The 18920-nt window shown below is 51.0% G+C and overlaps 1 protein-coding gene across 9 annotated transcripts in view; it reads right to left on the reverse strand.

Moving 5' to 3' along the window:
* LOC134949628 (class I histocompatibility antigen, Gogo-OKO alpha chain-like) overlaps positions 1-18920 on the reverse strand; it is a 433106-nt gene that overhangs the window by 48913 nt on the left and 365273 nt on the right. For all 9 annotated transcript variants that reach the window (XM_063938345.1, XM_063938344.1, XM_063938337.1 and 6 more), the window contains one exon: positions 10278-10307. In XM_063938345.1, the coding sequence (XP_063794415.1) occupies positions 10278-10307 (30 nt within the window). The remainder of the gene's footprint in view (positions 1-10277; positions 10308-18920) is intronic.

Consider the following 18920-nt stretch of genomic DNA (forward strand, 5'->3'; position numbering starts at 1 on the left):
TTTCCTAATTTGTACCAATTTCTATGTGTAAAATGTTGGAGTGTATGTATATACACCCCACACAGACACAATAGCTCTGTTATGTGCGCCAGCGGTCACTAGACCAAATGACTAACAGCTGAAAGTGATGCTGCAGGAAGATGTTACAGCCTCTTACCCCGCTGCTGCTAATATTAATAATACTGATCTGACTGTTTCATAGTCACACAGTTACATAGTCAGTGAGGTTGAAAAGAGGCAAAGTGCCCATCGGGTTCAACCTGTATTCTGTGTTACGCTGTTCATATTATAATGCACCTGCTGAAGTAATGGTTTAGTACCAATTGACAACTATGGTTCTTACCACTCCCAGATATTAATGTCACTATGTTAAATGCTATAGCCCTGGATACATTTTCCAGTTAGAAATTTGTCCAATCCATTTTTAAATGCATTTACAGAGTCTGCTGTTATTACCTTCTCCGGCAGGGAGTTCCAAATCTTTATTGCCCTTACCGTGAAGAACCCTTTTCTACATTGTGTACGGAATTTTCTCTCCTCTAGCCTCAGCGAGTGCCCATGTGTCCTACACAGAGTTCTTTTAATAAACAAATCCCCTGCTAACTCCTTGTAATGTCCCTTTACATATTTGAAGATATTAATAATGTCTCCTCTTAGACACCTTTTTTCTAGTGTATATATAGTTAACCTAGTAAGCCTTTCCTCGTACTCCAGTGTCTCTAACCCTTTAATCAATTTAGTAGCTCGCCTTTGAACTCTTTCTAGTTCCCCTATATCTTTCTTATTATATGGTGCCCAAAATTGAACACAATATTCCAGATGTGGACGTACCAATGATTTATACAGAGGCAGGATTACATCCTCGTCCCTTGTCTCAATGCCCCGTTTTATGCACCCAAGCACTTTACTTGCCTTCTTTGCTGCATTCTGACATTGTGTACTGTTATTAAGCCTATTATCTATGAGCACCCCCAAATCTTTTTCCACCACAGTTACCCCTATATTTTCCCCATTTAGAGTGTAGGATGCATGTGTGTGTTTTGTCCCAAAATGCATAACTTTGCATTTTTCTATATTGAACCTCATTCCCCATTTAGACGCCCAGGTTTTAAGTTTAAATAAGTAATTCTGTAGAGATTCCACATCGCTTTCTGAATTAATAACCTTACACAAGTTAGCATCATCTGCAAAGACTGATACTGTGCTTTCCAGGCCTATTCCTAGATCATTGATAAATATATTGAACAGTAGCGGGCCAAGTATGGACCCTTGTGGTTTTCTGCTGACTACTGGTGCCCAGCTAGAGAACATCCGGTTCACCACTACTCGTTGTACTCTGTTATCCTGCCAATTACCTATCCATGTACAAATATTTTATCCTAGGCTGAGTTCCCTTAATTTGATGATCAGTCTCCTGCGAGGCAATGTATTGAAGGCTTTTGAAAAATCTAAATACACCACATCCACTGCTTTTCCCTGGTCAAGATTCTCGCTCACTTCCTCGTAGAAGCTAATTAAGATAGTTTGACATGATCTGTCCCTTACAAACACATGCTGACTTTTGCTAATAATCTTATTAACATGCAGATAATCCTCTATGCAATCCCTCAAAATACCTTCCAATATTTTACCCACTATAGAGGTTAAACTAACTGGTCTATAGTTACCAGGATTATTTTTAGTTCCCTTTTAAATAAAGGTACTACCTCAGCTATGCACCAATCCTTCGGTACCATGCCTGATGTAATTAAACTATGCAAAATCAAGTGTAGGGGTAGCTGTGACCTAAGCTCCATAATAACTCTTGGATGAAAACCATCTAGGCCTGGTGATTTATTAATCTGTATGTGGCTTAGTATACGGAGAGGGGGCTAGGGAGATAGAGAGAGTGGGGGTAAGGGCAGATAGAGCTGGGGAAAAGAGAGGGGGGAGGGGCAGATAGGGACAGAGGAGAGATGCAGAATTCTTTCAATATAGTCACCTTGTGGTGCAGGCACCGGCCACTGGATGGTGCCTGACAGAGCTCTGTTCGGGACACAGACACACACCCTATGTACACTGCACCCTTCATTATATACTGCTCCTATATAAACTGCACCTCCATGCCCCTTCATATAGTACCCCCTATATACAGCAACACCCCCCCTTCTCCATATACTGCTCTCGCCAAATACAGCATACTCTGCACCCCTTCTTCTATATATTACACACACACACGCACAAGCATGGCAGAGCCCCAGCTCCAGGACTTCCAGAATCCCAACAGCTCATGTATAAGTAGCGACCGCCCTCCTTATATAATTCATCATTATGACAGGCCTTTAACTTGTTTTACTCATAATGGAGAAAACCATGTGGACACACGACTTCTATACAGGGGAGTGATGAAAGTTACGTATCTATAAGTATCCTCTGTTAATGGAGCCAAGAGACACACATACCACTTATAATTAAGTCTGGTATGTGTAAGTAAATCTGTAGTGGTCCGTGAGGACCAGAGGTAAACACCAGAGCCTGGAATCAGTGCTCAGGAAATCTCCCATAGAGCCACTTATACCATGTATCAGTATTTGTGCTCAAATGTTAACACAGGGGATATTCCGGATGGATCGCATAAGCAATCACATGGGCAGAACGCGTCCTGCGATCGCATCACAAGATTGCGAATGCCTCTGTCTGATTAACAGGCAGGAGCGTTCGGGGGTAGAGACGAGGGGCATCTTGCCCCCCGTTTTCCGGGAGTGGCGAGGCCAAGGACTGTGATGCAAGATGCAGTTTCCATGGCATTGCAAGCTGAGGCTGACTCGGCTTGCCTTCGCAGATGAACATTGCAACCGATGGTCGCTATATTTAATCCCAGACTGTGACGCAGTTGCAGGGCTGTGATTGCAAATGCAGAAAAGGTGGTGTGTATATAGTCATCCCTCTCACACACTGTACAGTGATTATAGTACATACAAGGATTAGGTGCAGTGATAGTCATCCCTCTCACACACACTGTACAGTGATGACACTACATACAGGGATTAGGTGCAGTGACAGTCATCCTCTCACACGCACTGTACAGTGATTACAGTACATACAGGGATTAGGTGCAGTGACAGTCATCCCTCTCACACTGTACAGTGATTACAGTACATACAGGGATTAGGTGCAGTGACAGTCATCCCTCTCACACTGTACAGTGATTATAGTACATACAGGGATTAGGTGCAGTGACAGTCATCCCTCTCACACTGTACAGTGATTATAGTACATACAGGGATTAGGTGCAGTGACAGTCATCCCTCACACATACACTGTACAGTGATTACAGTATATACAGGGATTAGGTGCAGTGACGGTCATCCCTCTCACACACTGTACAGTGATTATAGTACATACAAGGATTAGGTGCAGTGATAGTCATCCCTCTCACACACACTGTACAGTGATGACACTACATACAGGGATTAGGTGCAGTGACAGTCATCCCTCTCAGGCACACTGTACAGTGAGGACACTACATACAGGGATTAGGTGCAGTGACGGTCATCCCTCTCACACACTGTACAGTGATTATAGTACATACAAGGATTAGGTGCAGTGATAGTCATCCCTCTCACACACACTGTACAGTGATTACAGTACATACAGGGATTAGGTGCAGTGACAGTCATCCCTCTCACACTGTACAGTGATTACAGTACATATAGGGATTAGGTGCAGTGACAGTCATCCCTCTCACACTGTACAGTGATTACAGTACATATAGGGATTAGGTGCAGTGACAGTCATCCCTCTCACACACTGTACAGTGATTACAGTATATACAGGGATTAGGTGCAGTGACAGTCATCCCTCTCACACACTGTACAGTGATTACAGTACATACAGGGATTAGGTGCAGTGACAGTCATCCCTCTCACACACTGTACAGTGATTACAGTACATATAGGGATTAGGTGCAGTGACGGTCATCCCTCTCACACACTGTACAGTGATTACAGTACATACAGGGATTAGGTGCAGTGACAGTCATCCCTCTCACACACACTGTACAGTGATTACAGTACATACAGGGATTAGGTGCAGTGACAGTCATCCCTCTCACACACACTGTACAGTGATTACAGTACATACAGGGATTAGGTGCAGTGACAGTCATCCCTCTCACACTGTACAGTGATTACAGTACATATAGGGATTAGGTGCAGTGACAGTCATCCCTCTCACACACTGTACAGTGATTACAGTACATATAGGGATTAGGTGCAGTGACGGTCATCCCTCTCACACACTGTACAGTGATTACAGTACATACAGGGATTAGGTGCAGTGACAGTCATCCCTCTCACACACACTGTACAGTGATTACAGTACATACAGGGATTAGGTGCAGTGACAGTCATCCCTCTCACACACACTGTACAGTGATTACAGTACATATAGGGATTAGGTGCAGTGACAGTCATCCCTCTCAGGCACACTGTACAGTGAGGACACTACATACAGGGATCAGGTGCAGTGACAGTCATCCCTCTCACACACACTGTACAGTGATTACAGTACATACAGGGATTAGGTGCAGTGACAGTCATCCCTCTCACACACACTGTACAGTGATTACAGTACATACAGGGATTAGGTGCAGTGACAGTCATCCCTCTCACACTGTACAGTGATTACAGTACATATAGGGATTAGGTGCAGTGACAGTCATCCCTCTCACACACTGTACAGTGATTACAGTACATATAGGGATTAGGTGCAGTGACGGTCATCCCTCTCAGGCACACTGTACAGTGAGGACACTACATACAGGGATCAGGTGCAGTGACAGTCATCCCTCTCAGGCACACTGTACAGTGAGGACACTACATACAGGGATCAGGTGCAGTGACAGTCATCCCTCTCACACACACTGTACAGTGATTACAGTACATACAGGGATTAGGTGCAGTGACAGTCATCCCTCTCACACACACTGTACAGTGATTACAGTACATACAGGGATTAGGTGCAGTGACAGTCATCCCTCTCACACTGTACAGTGATTACAGTACATATAGGGATTAGGTGCAGTGACAGTCATCCCTCTCACACACTGTACAGTGATTACAGTACATATAGGGATTAGGTGCAGTGACAGTCATCCCTCTCACACACTGTACAGTGATTACAGTACATATAGGGATTAGGTGCAGTGACAGTCATCCCTCTCAGGCACACTGTACAGTGATTACAGTATATACAGGGATTAGGTGCAGTGACAGTCATCCCTCTCACACACTGTACAGTGATTACAGTACATATAGGGATTAGGTGCAGTGACAGTCATCCCTCTCAGGCACACTGTACAGTGATTACAGTATATACAGGGATTAGGTGCAGTGACAGTCATCCCTCTCACACACTGTACAGTGATTACAGTACATACAGGGATTAGGTGCAGTGACAGTCATCCCTCTCACACTGTACAGTGATTACAGTACATACAGGGATTAGGTGCAGTGACAGTCATCCCTCTCACACACACTGTACAGTGATTACAGTACATACAGGGATTAGGTGCAGTGACAGTCATCCCTCTCACACTGTACAGTGATTACAGTACATACAGGGATTAGGTGCAGTGACAGTCATCCCTCTCACACACACTGTACAGTGATTACAGTACATACAGGGATTAGGTGCAGTGACAGTCATCCCTCTCACACACACTGTACAGTGATTACAGTACATATAGGGATTAGGTGCAGTGACAGTCATCCCTCTCAGGCACACTGTACAGTGAGGACACTACATACAGGGATCAGGTGCAGTGACAGTCATCCCTCTCACACACATATAACATGACAACATAGGGCCTGATTCTGTGTTGAAAGTTAGGGGGGAAAGCCAGTAACTATGCACCTGGGCAACACCATGCTTCACTGCAGATGGGGCAGATGTAACATGTGCAGAGAGTTATATTTAGGTGGGGTGTGGCTAAGATGAAATCTAAATTGCAGTGTAAAAATAAATCTATCTAACATATGTGGGCTACATGCAAAAGCAGCCAGTATTTAGCCTGCACAAACAAGATATGTATTTGCTTCCCTTGCATGGCAACATGGTTTGTTCCAGACACAAAGTTACTTGTTTTTTTTTTTGCTTTGCTTCCAAATCAGGCCCGTACAGTGACATGTCTGCATGTGAGGGCCATACAGTGACATGTCTGCGTGTGTGGATAATACAGTGACATGTCTGCGTGTGAGGGTGATACAGTGACATGTCTGTGTGTGTGAGGGTAATACAGTGACATGTCTGCGTGTGAGGGTAATACAGTGACATGTCTGCGTGTGAGGGTGATACAGTGACATGTCTGTGTGTGAGGGTAATACAGTGACATGTCTGCGTGTGAGGGTAATACAGTGACATGTCTGCGTGTGAGGGTGATACAGTGACATGTCTGCGTGTGAGGGTAATACAGTGACATGTCTGCGTGTGAGAGTAATACAGTGACATGTCTGCGTGTGAGAGTAATACAGTGACATGTCTGCGTGTGAGGGTAATACAGTGACATGTCTGCGTGTGAGGATAATACAGCGACATGTCTGCGTGTGAGGGTAATACAGTGACATGTCTGCGTGTGAGGGTAATACAGTGACATGTCTGTGTGTGAGGATAATACGTGACGTGTCTGCGTGTGAGGGTAATACAGTGATATGTCTGCGTGTGAGGGTAATACAGTGACATGTCTGCGTGTGAGGGTGATACAGTGACATGTCTGCGTGTGAGGGTAATACAGTGACATGTCTGCGTGTGAGGGTAATACAGTGACATGTCTGCGTGTGAGGGTAATACAGTGACATGTCTGCGTGTGAGGGTGATACAGTGACATGTCTGCGTGTGAGTGTAATACAGTGACATGTCTGCGTGTGAGGATAATACAGTGACATGTCTGCGTGTGAGGGTGATACAGTGACATGTCTGCGTGTGAGGGTGATACAGTGACATGTCTGCGTGTGAGGGTGATACAGTGACATGTCTGCGTGTGAGGGTGATACAGTTACATGTCTGCGTGTGAGGGTAATACAGTGACATGTCTGCGTGTGAGGGTAACACAGTGACATGTCTGCTTGTGAGGGTAATACAGTGACATGTCTGCATGTGAGGGTGATACAGTGACATGTCTGCTTGTGAGGGTAATACAGTGACATGTCTGTGTGTGAGGATAATACGTGACGTGTCTGCGTGTGAGGGTAATACAGTGATATGTCTGCGTGTGAGGGTAATACAGTGACATGTCTGCGTGTGAGGGTGATACAGTGACATGTCTGCGTGTGAGGGCAATACAGTGACATGTCTGCGTGTGAGGGCAATACAGTGATATGTGTGCGTGTGAGGGTAATACAGTGACATGTCTGCGTGTGAGGGTAATACAGTGACATGTCTGCGTGTGAGGGTGATACAGTGACATGTCTGCGTGTGAGTGTAATACAGTGACATGTCTGCGTGTGAGTGTAATACAGTGACATGTCTGCGTGTGAGTGTGATACAGTGACATGTCTGCGTGTGAGAGTAATACAGTGACATGTCTGCGTGTGAGGGTAATACAGTGACATGTCTGCGTGTGAGGGTAATACAGCGACATGTGTGCGTGTGAGGGTAATACAGTGACATGTCTGCGTGTGAGGGTAATACAGTGACATGTCTGCGTGTGAGGGTGATACAGTGACATGTCTGCGTGTGAGTGTAATACAGTGACATGTCTGCGTGTGAGTGTAATACAGTGACATGTCTGCGTGTGAGTGTGATACAGTGACATGTCTGCGTGTGAGAGTAATACAGTGACATGTCTGCGTGTGAGGGTAATACAGCGACATGTCTGCGTGTGAGGATAATACAGCGACATGTCTGCGTGTGAGGGTAATACAGTGACATGTCTGCGTGTGAGGGTAATACAGTGACATGTCTGTGTGTGAGGATAATACGTGACGTGTCTGCGTGTGAGGGTAATACAGTGATATGTCTGCGTGTGAGGGTAATACAGTGACATGTCTGCGTGTGAGGGTGATACAGTGACATGTCTGCGTGTGAGGGTAATACAGTGACATGTCTGCGTGTGAGGGTAATACAGTGACATGTCTGCGTGTGAGGGTAATACAGTGACATGTCTGCGTGTGAGGGTGATACAGTGACATGTCTGCGTGTGAGTGTAATACAGTGACATGTCTGCGTGTGAGGGTGATACAGTGACATGTCTGCGTGTGAGGGTGATACAGTGACATGTCTGCGTGTGAGGGTGATACAGTGACATGTCTGCGTGTGAGGGTGATACAGTGACATGTCTGCGTGTGAGGGTAATACAGTGACATGTCTGCGTGTGAGGGTAATACAGTGACATGTCTGCGTGTGAGTGTAATACAGTGACATGTCTGCGTGTGAGTGTGATACAGTGACGTGTGAGTGTAATACAGTGACATGTCTGCATGTGAGGATAATACAGTGACATGTCTGCGTGTGAGGGTGATACAGTGACATGTCTGCGTGTGAGGGTGATACAGTGACATGTCTGCGTGTGAGGGTGATACAGTTACATGTCTGCGTGTGAGGGTAATACAGTGACATGTCTGCGTGTGAGGGTAACACAGTGACATGTCTGCGTGTGAGGGTAACACAGTGACATGTCTGCGTGTGAGGGTAATACAGTGACATGTCTGCGTGTGAGGGTGATACAGTGACATGTCTGCGTGTGAGTGTAATACAGTGACATGTCTGCGTGTGAGTGTAATACAGTGACATGTCTGCGTGTGAGGGTGATACAGTGACATGTCTGCGTGTGAGGGTGATACAGTGACATGTCTGCGTGTGAGGGTGATACAGTGACATGTCTGCGTGTGAGGGCGATACAGTGACATGTCTGCGTGTGAGGGCAATACAGTGACATGTGTGCGTGTGAGGGTAATACAGTGACATGTCTGCGTGTGAGGGTAATACAGTGACATGTCTGCGTGTGAGGGTGATACAGTGACATGTCTGCGTGTGAGTGTAATACAGTGACATGTCTGCGTGTGAGTGTAATACAGTGACATGTCTGCGTGTGAGTGTGATACAGTGACATGTCTGCGTGTGAGTGTGATACAGTGACATGTCTGCGTGTGAGTGTGATACAGTGACATGTGTGAGTGTAATACAGTGACATGTCTGCGTGTGAGGATAATACAGTGACATGTCTGCGTGTGAGGGAGATACAGTGACATGTCTGCGTGTGAGGGTGATACAGTGACATGTCTGCGTGTGAGGGTGATACAGTGACATGTCTGCGTGTGAGGGTGATACAGTGACATGTCTGCGTGTGAGGGTGATACAGTGACATGTCTGCGTGTGAGGGTGATACAGTGACATGTCTGCGTGTGAGGGTGATACAGTGACATGTCTGCGTGTGAGGGTGATACAGTGACATGTCTGCGTGTGAGGGTAACACAGTGACATGTCTGCGTGTGAGGGTAACACAGTGACATGTCTGCGTGTGAGGGTAACACAGTGACATGTCTGCGTGTGAGGGTAACACAGTGACATGTCTGCGTGTGAGGGTAACACATTGACATGTCTGCGTGTGAGGGTAACACAGTGACATGTCTGCGTGTGAGAGTAATACAGTGACATGTCTGCGTGTGAGAGTAATACAGTGACATGTCTGCGTGTGAGGGTGATACAGTGACATATCTGCGTGTGAGGGTGATACAGTGACATATCTGCGTGTGAGGGTGATACAGTGACATGTCTGCGTGTGAGGGTGATACAGTGACATGTCTGCGTGTGAGGGTGATACAGTGACATGTCTGCGTGTGAGGGTGATACAGTGACATGTCTGCGCGTGAGGGTGATACAGTGACATGTCTGCGTGTGAGGGTAACACAGTGACATGTCTGCGCGTGAGAGTAATCAGTGACATGTCTGCGCGTGAGAGTAATACAGTGACATGTCTGCGTGTGAGAGTAATACAGTGACATGTCTGCGTGTGAGGGTGACACAGTGACATGTCTGCGTGTGAGGGTGACACAGTGACATGTCTGCGTGTGAGGGTGACACAGTGACATGTCTGCGTGTGAGGGTGATACAGTGACATGTCTGCGTGTGAGGGTGATACAGTGACATGTCTGCGTGTGAGGGTGATACAGTGACATGTCTGTGTGTGAGGGTAATACAGTGACATGTCTGCGTGTGAGGGTGATACAGTGACATGTATGTGTGTGAGGATAACACAGAGGGAGGACACAGGACACAGCGGCACATCACAGGATACTCACTGCTGGTGGTCTTGTAGTCAGAGTTCCTTCCTGTAATAAGCAGGAGATGAAATTAGGAACCAGCAGAATAATTGTCTCCTACAGACTCCATGATGAATATACAATCTCTGTGTAACTAGGATCTAATCCATTAGAGGATTCAGTTATACAGTATAAGGACAATCCCAGGTCAGGGACCGGAGGTAACAGGAGAATCAGGATAAGAAGCCAAACACTGGTGCACAGGAGATCAGGGAGCAGGACGCTGGGATATCACAGGAGGACAGACACTGGTGCACAGGAGATCAGGGAGCAGGACGCTGGGATATCACAGGAGGACAGACACTGGTGCACAGGGGATCAGGGAGCAGGACGCTGGGATAACACAGGAGGACAGACACTGGTGCACAGGAGATCAGTGAGCAGGACGCTGGGTTATCACAGGAGGACAGACACTGGGGCACAGGAGATCAGGGAGCAGGACGCTGGGATATCACAGGAGGACAGACACTGGTGCACAGGAGATCAGGGAGCAGGACGCTGGGATATCACAGGAGGACAGACACTGGTGCACAGGAGATCAGGGAGCAGGATGCTGGGATATCACAGGAGGACAGACACTGGTGCACAGGAGATCAGGGAGCAGGACGCTGGGATATCACAGGAGGACAGACACTGGAGCACAGGAGATCAGGGAGCAGGACGCTGGGATATCACAGGAGGACAGACACTGGTGCACAGGAGATCAGGGAGCAGGACGCTGGGATATCACAGGAGGACAGACACTGGTGCACAGGAGATCAGGGAGCAGGACGCTGGGATATCACAGGAGGACAGACACTGGTGCACAGGGGATCAGGGAGCAGGACGCTGGGATATCACAGGAGGACAGACACTGGTGCACAGGAGATCAGGGAGCAGGACGCTGGGATAACACAGGAGGAGACACTGGGGCACAGGAGATCAGGGAGCAGGACGCTGGGATATCACAGGAGGACAGACACTGGTGCACAGGAGATCAGGGAGCAGGACGCTGGGATATCACAGGAGGACAGACACTGGTGCACAGGAGATCAGGGAGCAGGACGCTGGGATATCACAGGAGGACAGACACTGGGGCACAGGAGATCAGGGAGCAGGACGCTGGGATATCACAGGAGGACAGACACTGGGGCACAGGAGATCAGGGAGCAGGACGCTGGGATATCACAGGAGGACAGACACTGGTGCACAGGAGATCAGGGAGCAGGACGCTGGGATATCACAGGAGGACAGACACTGGTGCACAGGAGATCAGGGAGCAGGACGCTGGGATAACACAGGAGGACAGACACTGGTGCACAGGAGATCAGGGAGCAGGACGCTGGGATATCACAGGAGGACAGACACTGGAGCACAGGAGATCAGGGAGCAGGACGCTGGGATATCACAGGAGGACAGACACTGGTGCACAGGAGATCAGGGAGCAGGACGCTGGGATATCACAGGAGGACAGACACTGGGGCACAGGAGATCAGGGAGCAGGACGCTGGGATAACACAGGAGGACAGACACTGGGGCACAGGAGATCAGGGAGCAGGACGCTGGGATATCACAGGAGGACAGACACTGGGGCACAGGAGATCAGGGAGCAGGACGCTGGGATAACACAGGAGGACAGACACTGGTGCACAGGAGATCAGGGAGCAGGACGCTGGGATATCACAGGAGGACAGACACTGGTGCACAGGAGATAAGCGAGCAGGACGCTGGGATATCACAGGAGGACAGACACTGGGGCACAGGAGATCAGGGAGCAGGACGCTGGGATATCACAGGAGGACAGACACTGGGGCACAGGAGATCAGGGAGCAGGACGCTGGGATATCACAGGAGGACAGATACTGGTGCACAGGAGATCAGGGAGCAGGACGCTGGGATATCACAGGAGGACAGACACTGGAGCACAGGAGATCAGGGAGCAGGACGCTGGGATATCACAGGAGGACAGACACTGGAGCACAGGAGATCAGGGAGCAGGACGCTGGGATATCACAGGAGGACAGACACTGGTGCACAGGAGATCAGGGAGCAGGACGCTGGGATATCACAGGAGGACAGACACTGGAGCACAGGAGATCAGGGAGCAGGACGCTGGGATATCACAGGAGGAGACACTGGTGCACAGGAGATCAGGGAGCAGGACGCTGGGATATCACAGGAGGACAGACACTGGTGCACAGGAGATCAGGGAGCAGGACGCTGGGATATCACAGGAGGACAGACACTGGTGCACAGGAGATCAGGGAGCAGGACGCTGGGATATCACAGGAGGACAGACACTGGTGCACAGGAGATCAGGGAGCAGGACGCTGGGATATCACAGGAGGACAGACACTGGAGCACAGGAGATCAGGGAGCAGGAGGCTGGGATATCACAGGAGGACAGACACTGGTGCACAGGAGATCAGGGAGCAGGACGCTGGGATATCACAGGAGGACAGACACTGGTGCACAGGAGATCAGGGAGCAGGACGCTGGGATATCACAGGAGGACAGACACTGGTGCACAGGAGATCAGGGAGCAGGACGCTGGGATATCACAGGAGGACAGACACTGGTGCACAGGAGATCAGGGAGCAGGACGCTGGGATATCACAGGAGGACAGACACTGGTGCACAGGAGATCAGGGAGCAGGACGCTGGGATATCACAGGAGGACAGACACTGGTGCACAGGAGATCAGGGAGCAGGACGCTGGGATATCACAGGAGGACAGACACTGGTGCACAGGAGATCAGGGAGCAGGACGCTGGGATATCACAGGAGGACAGACACTGGTGCACAGGAGATCAGGGAGCAGGACGCTGGGATATCACAGGAGGACAGACACTGGTGCACAGGAGATCAGGGAGCAGGACGCTGGGATATCACAGGAGGACAGACACTGGTGCACAGGAGATCAGGGAGCAGGACGCTGGGATATCACAGGAGGACAGACACTGGTACACAGGAGATCAGGGAGCAGGACGCTGGGATATCACAGGAGGACAGACACTGGTGCACAGGAGATCAGGGAGCAGGACGCTGGGATAACACAGGAGGACAGACACTGGTGCACAGGAGATCAGGGAGCAGGACGCTGGGATATCACAGGAGGACAGACACTGGAGCACAGGAGATCAGGGAGCAGGACGCTGGGATATCACAGGAGGACAGACACTGGTGCACAGGAGATCAGGGAGCAGGACGCTGGGATATCACAGGAGGACAGACACTGGTGCACAGGAGATCAGGGAGCAGGACGCTGGGATATCACAGGAGGACAGACACTGGGGCACAGGAGATCAGGGAGCAGGACGCTGAGATATCACAGGAGGACAGACACTGGTGCACAGGAGATCAGGGAGCAGGACGCTGGGATATCACAGGAGGAGACACTGGTGCACAGGAGATCAGGGAGCAGGACGCTGGGATAACACAGGAGGACAGACACTGGGGCACAGGAGATCAGGGAGCAGGACGCTGGGATATCACAGGAGGACAGACACTGGGGCACAGGAGATCAGGGAGCAGGACGCTGGGATATCACAGGAGGACAGACACTGGTGCACAGGAGATCAGGGAGCAGGACGCTGGGATAACACAGGAGGACAGACACTGGGGCACAGGAGATCAGGGAGCAGGACGCTGGGATATCACAGGAGGACAGACACTGGTGCACAGGAGATCAGGGAGCAGGACGCTGGGATATCACAGGAGGACAGACACTGGGGCACAGGAGATCAGGGAGCAGGACGCTGAGATATCACAGGAGGACAGACACTGGTGCACAGGAGATCAGGGAGCAGGACGCTGGGATATCACAGGAGGAGACACTGGTGCACAGGAGATCAGGGAGCAGGATGCTGGGATATCACAGGAGGACAGACACTGGGGCACAGGAGATCAGGGAGCAGGACGCTGGGATATCACAGGAGGACAGACACTGGGGCACAGGAGATCAGGGAGCAGGACGCTGAGATATCACAGGAGGACAGACACTGGGGCACAGGAGATCAGGGAGCAGGACGCTGGGATATCACAGGAGGAGACACTGGTGCACAGGAGATCAGGGAGCAGGACGCTGGGATATCACAGGAGGACAGACACTGGTGCACAGGAGATCAGGGAGCAGGACGCTGGGATATCACAGGAGGACAGACACTGGTGCACAGGAGATCAGGGAGCAGGACGCTGGGATATCACAGGAGGACAGACACTGGTGCACAGGAGATCAGGGAGCAGGACGCTGGGATATCACAGGAGGACAGACACTGGGGCACAGGAGATCAGGGAGCAGGACGCTGGGATATCACAGGAGGACAGACACTGGTGCACAGGAGATCAGGGAGCAGGACGCTGGGATATCACAGGAGATCAGGGAGCAGGACGCTGGGATATCACAGGAGGACAGACACTGGTGCACAGGAGATCAGGGAGCAGGACGCTGGGATATCACATGAGGACAGACACTGGTGCACAGGAGATCAGGGAGCAGGACGCTGGGATATCACAGGAGGACAGACACTGGTGCACAGGAGATCAGGGAGCAGGACGCTGGGATATCACAGGAGGACAGACACTGGTTCACAGGAGATCAGGGAGCAGGACGCTGGGATATCACAGGAGGACAGACACTGGTGCACAGGAGATCAGGGAGCAGGACGCTGTGATATCACAGGAGGACAGACACTGGTGCACAGGAGGTCAGGCAGCAGGACGCTGGGATATCACAGGAGGACAGACACTGGTGCACAGGAGATCAGGGAGCAGGACGCTGGGATATCACAGGAGGACAGACACTGGGGCACAGGAGATCAGGGAGCAGGATGCTGGGATATCACAGGAGGACAGACACTGGTGTTGCACAGGAGATCAGGGAGCAGGACGCTGGGATATCACAGGAGGACAGACACTGGTGCACAGGAGATCAGGGAGCAGGACGCTGGGATATCACAGGAGGACAGACACTGGTGCACAGGAGATCAGGGAGCAGGACGCTGGGATATCACAGGAGGACAGACACTGGTGCACAGGAGATCAGGGAGCAGGACGCTGGGATATCACAGGAGGACAGACACTGGAGCACAGGAGATCAGGGAGCAGGAGGCTGGGATATCACAGGAGGACAGACACTGGAGCACAGGAGATCAGGGAGCAGGAGGCTGGGATATCACAGGAGGACAGACACTGGTGCACAGGAGATCAGGGAGCAGGACGCTGGGATATCACAGGAGGACAGACACTGGTGCACAGGAGATCAGGGAGCAGGACGCTGGGATATCACAGGAGGACAGACACTGGTGCACAGGAGATCAGGGAGCAGGACGCTGGGATATCACAGGAGGACAGACACTGGTGCACAGGAGATCAGGGAGCAGGACGCTGGGATATCACAGGAGGACAGACACTGGTGCACAGGAGATCAGGGAGCAGGACGCTGGGATATCACAGGAGGACAGACACTGGTGCACAGGAGATCAGGGAGCAGGACGCTGGGATATCACAGGAGGACAGACACTGGTGCACAGGAGATCAGGGAGCAGGACGCTGGGATATCACAGGAGGACAGACACTGGTGCACAGGAGATCAGGGAGCATGACGCTGGGATATCACAGGAGGACAGACACTGGTGCACAGGAGATCAGGGAGCAGGACGCTGGGATATCACAGGAGGACAGACACTGGTGCACAGGAGATCAGGGAGCAGGACGCTGGGATATCACAGGAGGACAGACACTGGTACACAGGAGATCAGGGAGCAGGACGCTGGGATATCACAGGAGGACAGACACTGGTGCACAGGAGATCAGGGAGCAGGACGCTGGGATAACACAGGAGGACAGACACTGGTGCACAGGAGATCAGGGAGCAGGACGCTGGGATATCACAGGAGGACAGACACTGGAGCACAGGAGATCAGGGAGCAGGACGCTGGGATATCACAGGAGGACAGACACTGGTGCACAGGAGATCAGGGAGCAGGACGCTGGGATAACACAGGAGGACAGACACTGGGGCACAGGAGATCAGGGAGCAGGACGCTGGGATATCACAGGAGGACAGACACTGGTGCACAGGAGATCAGGGAGCAGGACGCTGGGATATCACAGGAGGACAGACACTGGGGCACAGGAGATCAGGGAGCAGGACGCTGAGATATCACAGGAGGACAGACACTGGTGCACAGGAGATCAGGGAGCAGGACGCTGGGATATCACAGGAGGAGACACTGGTGCACAGGAGATCAGGGAGCAGGACGCTGGGATAACACAGGAGGACAGACACTGGGGCACAGGAGATCAGGGAGCAGGACGCTGGGATATCACAGGAGGACAGACACTGGGGCACAGGAGATCAGGGAGCAGGACGCTGGGATATCACAGGAGGACAGACACTCGTGCACAGGAGATCAGGGAGCAGGACGCTGGGATAACACAGGAGGACAGACACTGGGGCACAGGAGATCAGGGAGCAGGACGCTGGGATATCACAGGAGGACAGACACTGGTGCACAGGAGATCAGGGAGCAGGACGCTGGGATATCACAGGAGGACAGACACTGGGGCACAGGAGATCAGGGAGCAGGACGCTGAGATATCACAGGAGGACAGACACTGGTGCACAGGAGATCAGGGAGCAGGACGCTGGGATATCACAGGAGGAGACACTGGTGCACAGGAGATCAGGGAGCAGGATGCTGGGATATCACAGGAGGACAGACACTGGGGCACAGGAGATCAGGGAGCAGGACGCTGGGATATCACAGGAGGACAGACACTGGGGCACAGGAGATCAGGGAGCAGGACGCTGAGATATCACAGGAGGACAGACACTGGGGCACAGGAGATCAGGGAGCAGGACGCTGGGATATCACAGGAGGAGACACTGGTGCACAGGAGATCAGGGAGCAGGACGCTGGGATATCACAGGAGGACAGACACTGGTGCACAGGAGATCAGGGAGCAGGACGCTGGGATATCACAGGAGGACAGACACTGGTGCACAGGAGATCAGGGAGCAGGACGCTGGGATATCACAGGAGGACAGACACTGGTGCACAGGAGACCAGGGAGCAGGACGCTGGGATATCACAGGAGGACAGACACTGGTGCACAGGAGATCAGGGAGCAGGACGCTGGGATATCACAGGAGGACAGACACTGGTGCACAGGAGATCAGGAAGCAGGACGCTGGGATATCACAGGAGGACAGACACTGGTGCACAGGAGATCAGGGAGCAGGACGCTGGGATATCACAGGAGGAGACACTGGTGCACAGGAGATCAGGGAGCAGAACGCTGGGATATCACAGGAGGAGACACTGGAGCACAGGAGACCAGGGAGCAGGACGCTGGGATATCACAGGAGGACAGACACTGGTGCACAGGAGATCAGTGAGCAGGACGCTGGGATATCACAGGAGGACAGACACTGGGGCACAGGAGATCAGGGAGCAGGACGCTGGGATATCACAGGAGGACAGACACTGGTGCACAGGAGATCAGGGAGCAGGACGCTGGGATATCACAGGAGGACAGACACTGGTGCACAGGAGATCAGGGAGCAGGACGCTGGGATATCACAGGAGGACAGACACTGGTGCACAGGATCCTCTGAAAAAGCTGTAGCCTGTACAGCGAAACGCGTCAGGAACTGTCACTTTTGGGTCATCATTTGCCATTTTTATTGCCTATATCCGGACCAGAACTGGACCTCCACCTTTGCAGATAAAATAAGGAAAGAATTCCTCTACATCCTACAACTTCCAACCTAAGGAAAAGGACACCGCAAAGTATTGAGGAACCCGCTTGGACATTCATAAACAACTGAAACTACCAAGGGACTTCACCTCTAGCGGTATTGGTAAAGTTGGATGGTAGACTGCGCAGTCAGTCTCTTTTTCTAAGAATTACTCATCTGCTTATCCAGTTCACTAAATAGGAACGGACTGCTTATTAGAGGCAATTTATAACTGAGACCCATTTTTAATTATTTTATTTATGAGCTGTGTATGTTGGTTTTAATAGGCTAAAGATTGCCATCTATATTAAATTGTATATTTTTTCACTCAATCCCTATGTGTTAGTAAGTTTATCAGCGCTGCTATTGTTTGTTTGTGTTTTGATCAGGGAGCAGGACGCTGGGATATCACAGGAGGACAGACACTGGTGCACAGGAGATCAGGGAGCAGGACGCTGGGATATCACAGGAGGACAGACACTGGTGCACAGGAGATCAGGGAGGAGGACGCTGGGATAACACAGGAGGACAGACACTGGAGCACAGGAGATCAGGGAGCAGGACGCTGGGATATCACAGGAGGAGGACAGACACTGGGGCACAGGAGATCAGGGAGCAGGACGCTGGGATAACACAGGAGGACAGACACTGGAGCACAGGAGATCAGGGAGCAGGATGCTGGGATATCACAGGAGGACAGACACTGGGGCACAGGAGATCAGGGAGCAGGACGCTGGGATATCACAGGAGGACAGACACTGGTGCACAGGAGATCAGGGAGCAGGACGCTGGGATATCACAGGAGGACAGACACTGGAGCACAGGAGATCAGGGAGCAGGACGCTGGGATATCACAGGACAGACACTGGAGCACAGGAGATCAGGGAGCAGGACGCTGG

The sequence above is a fragment of the Pseudophryne corroboree genome, chromosome 8, assembly GCF_028390025.1.
Source record: "Pseudophryne corroboree isolate aPseCor3 chromosome 8, aPseCor3.hap2, whole genome shotgun sequence".
In the NCBI taxonomy this organism is placed as follows: Eukaryota; Metazoa; Chordata; class Amphibia; order Anura; family Myobatrachidae; genus Pseudophryne; species Pseudophryne corroboree.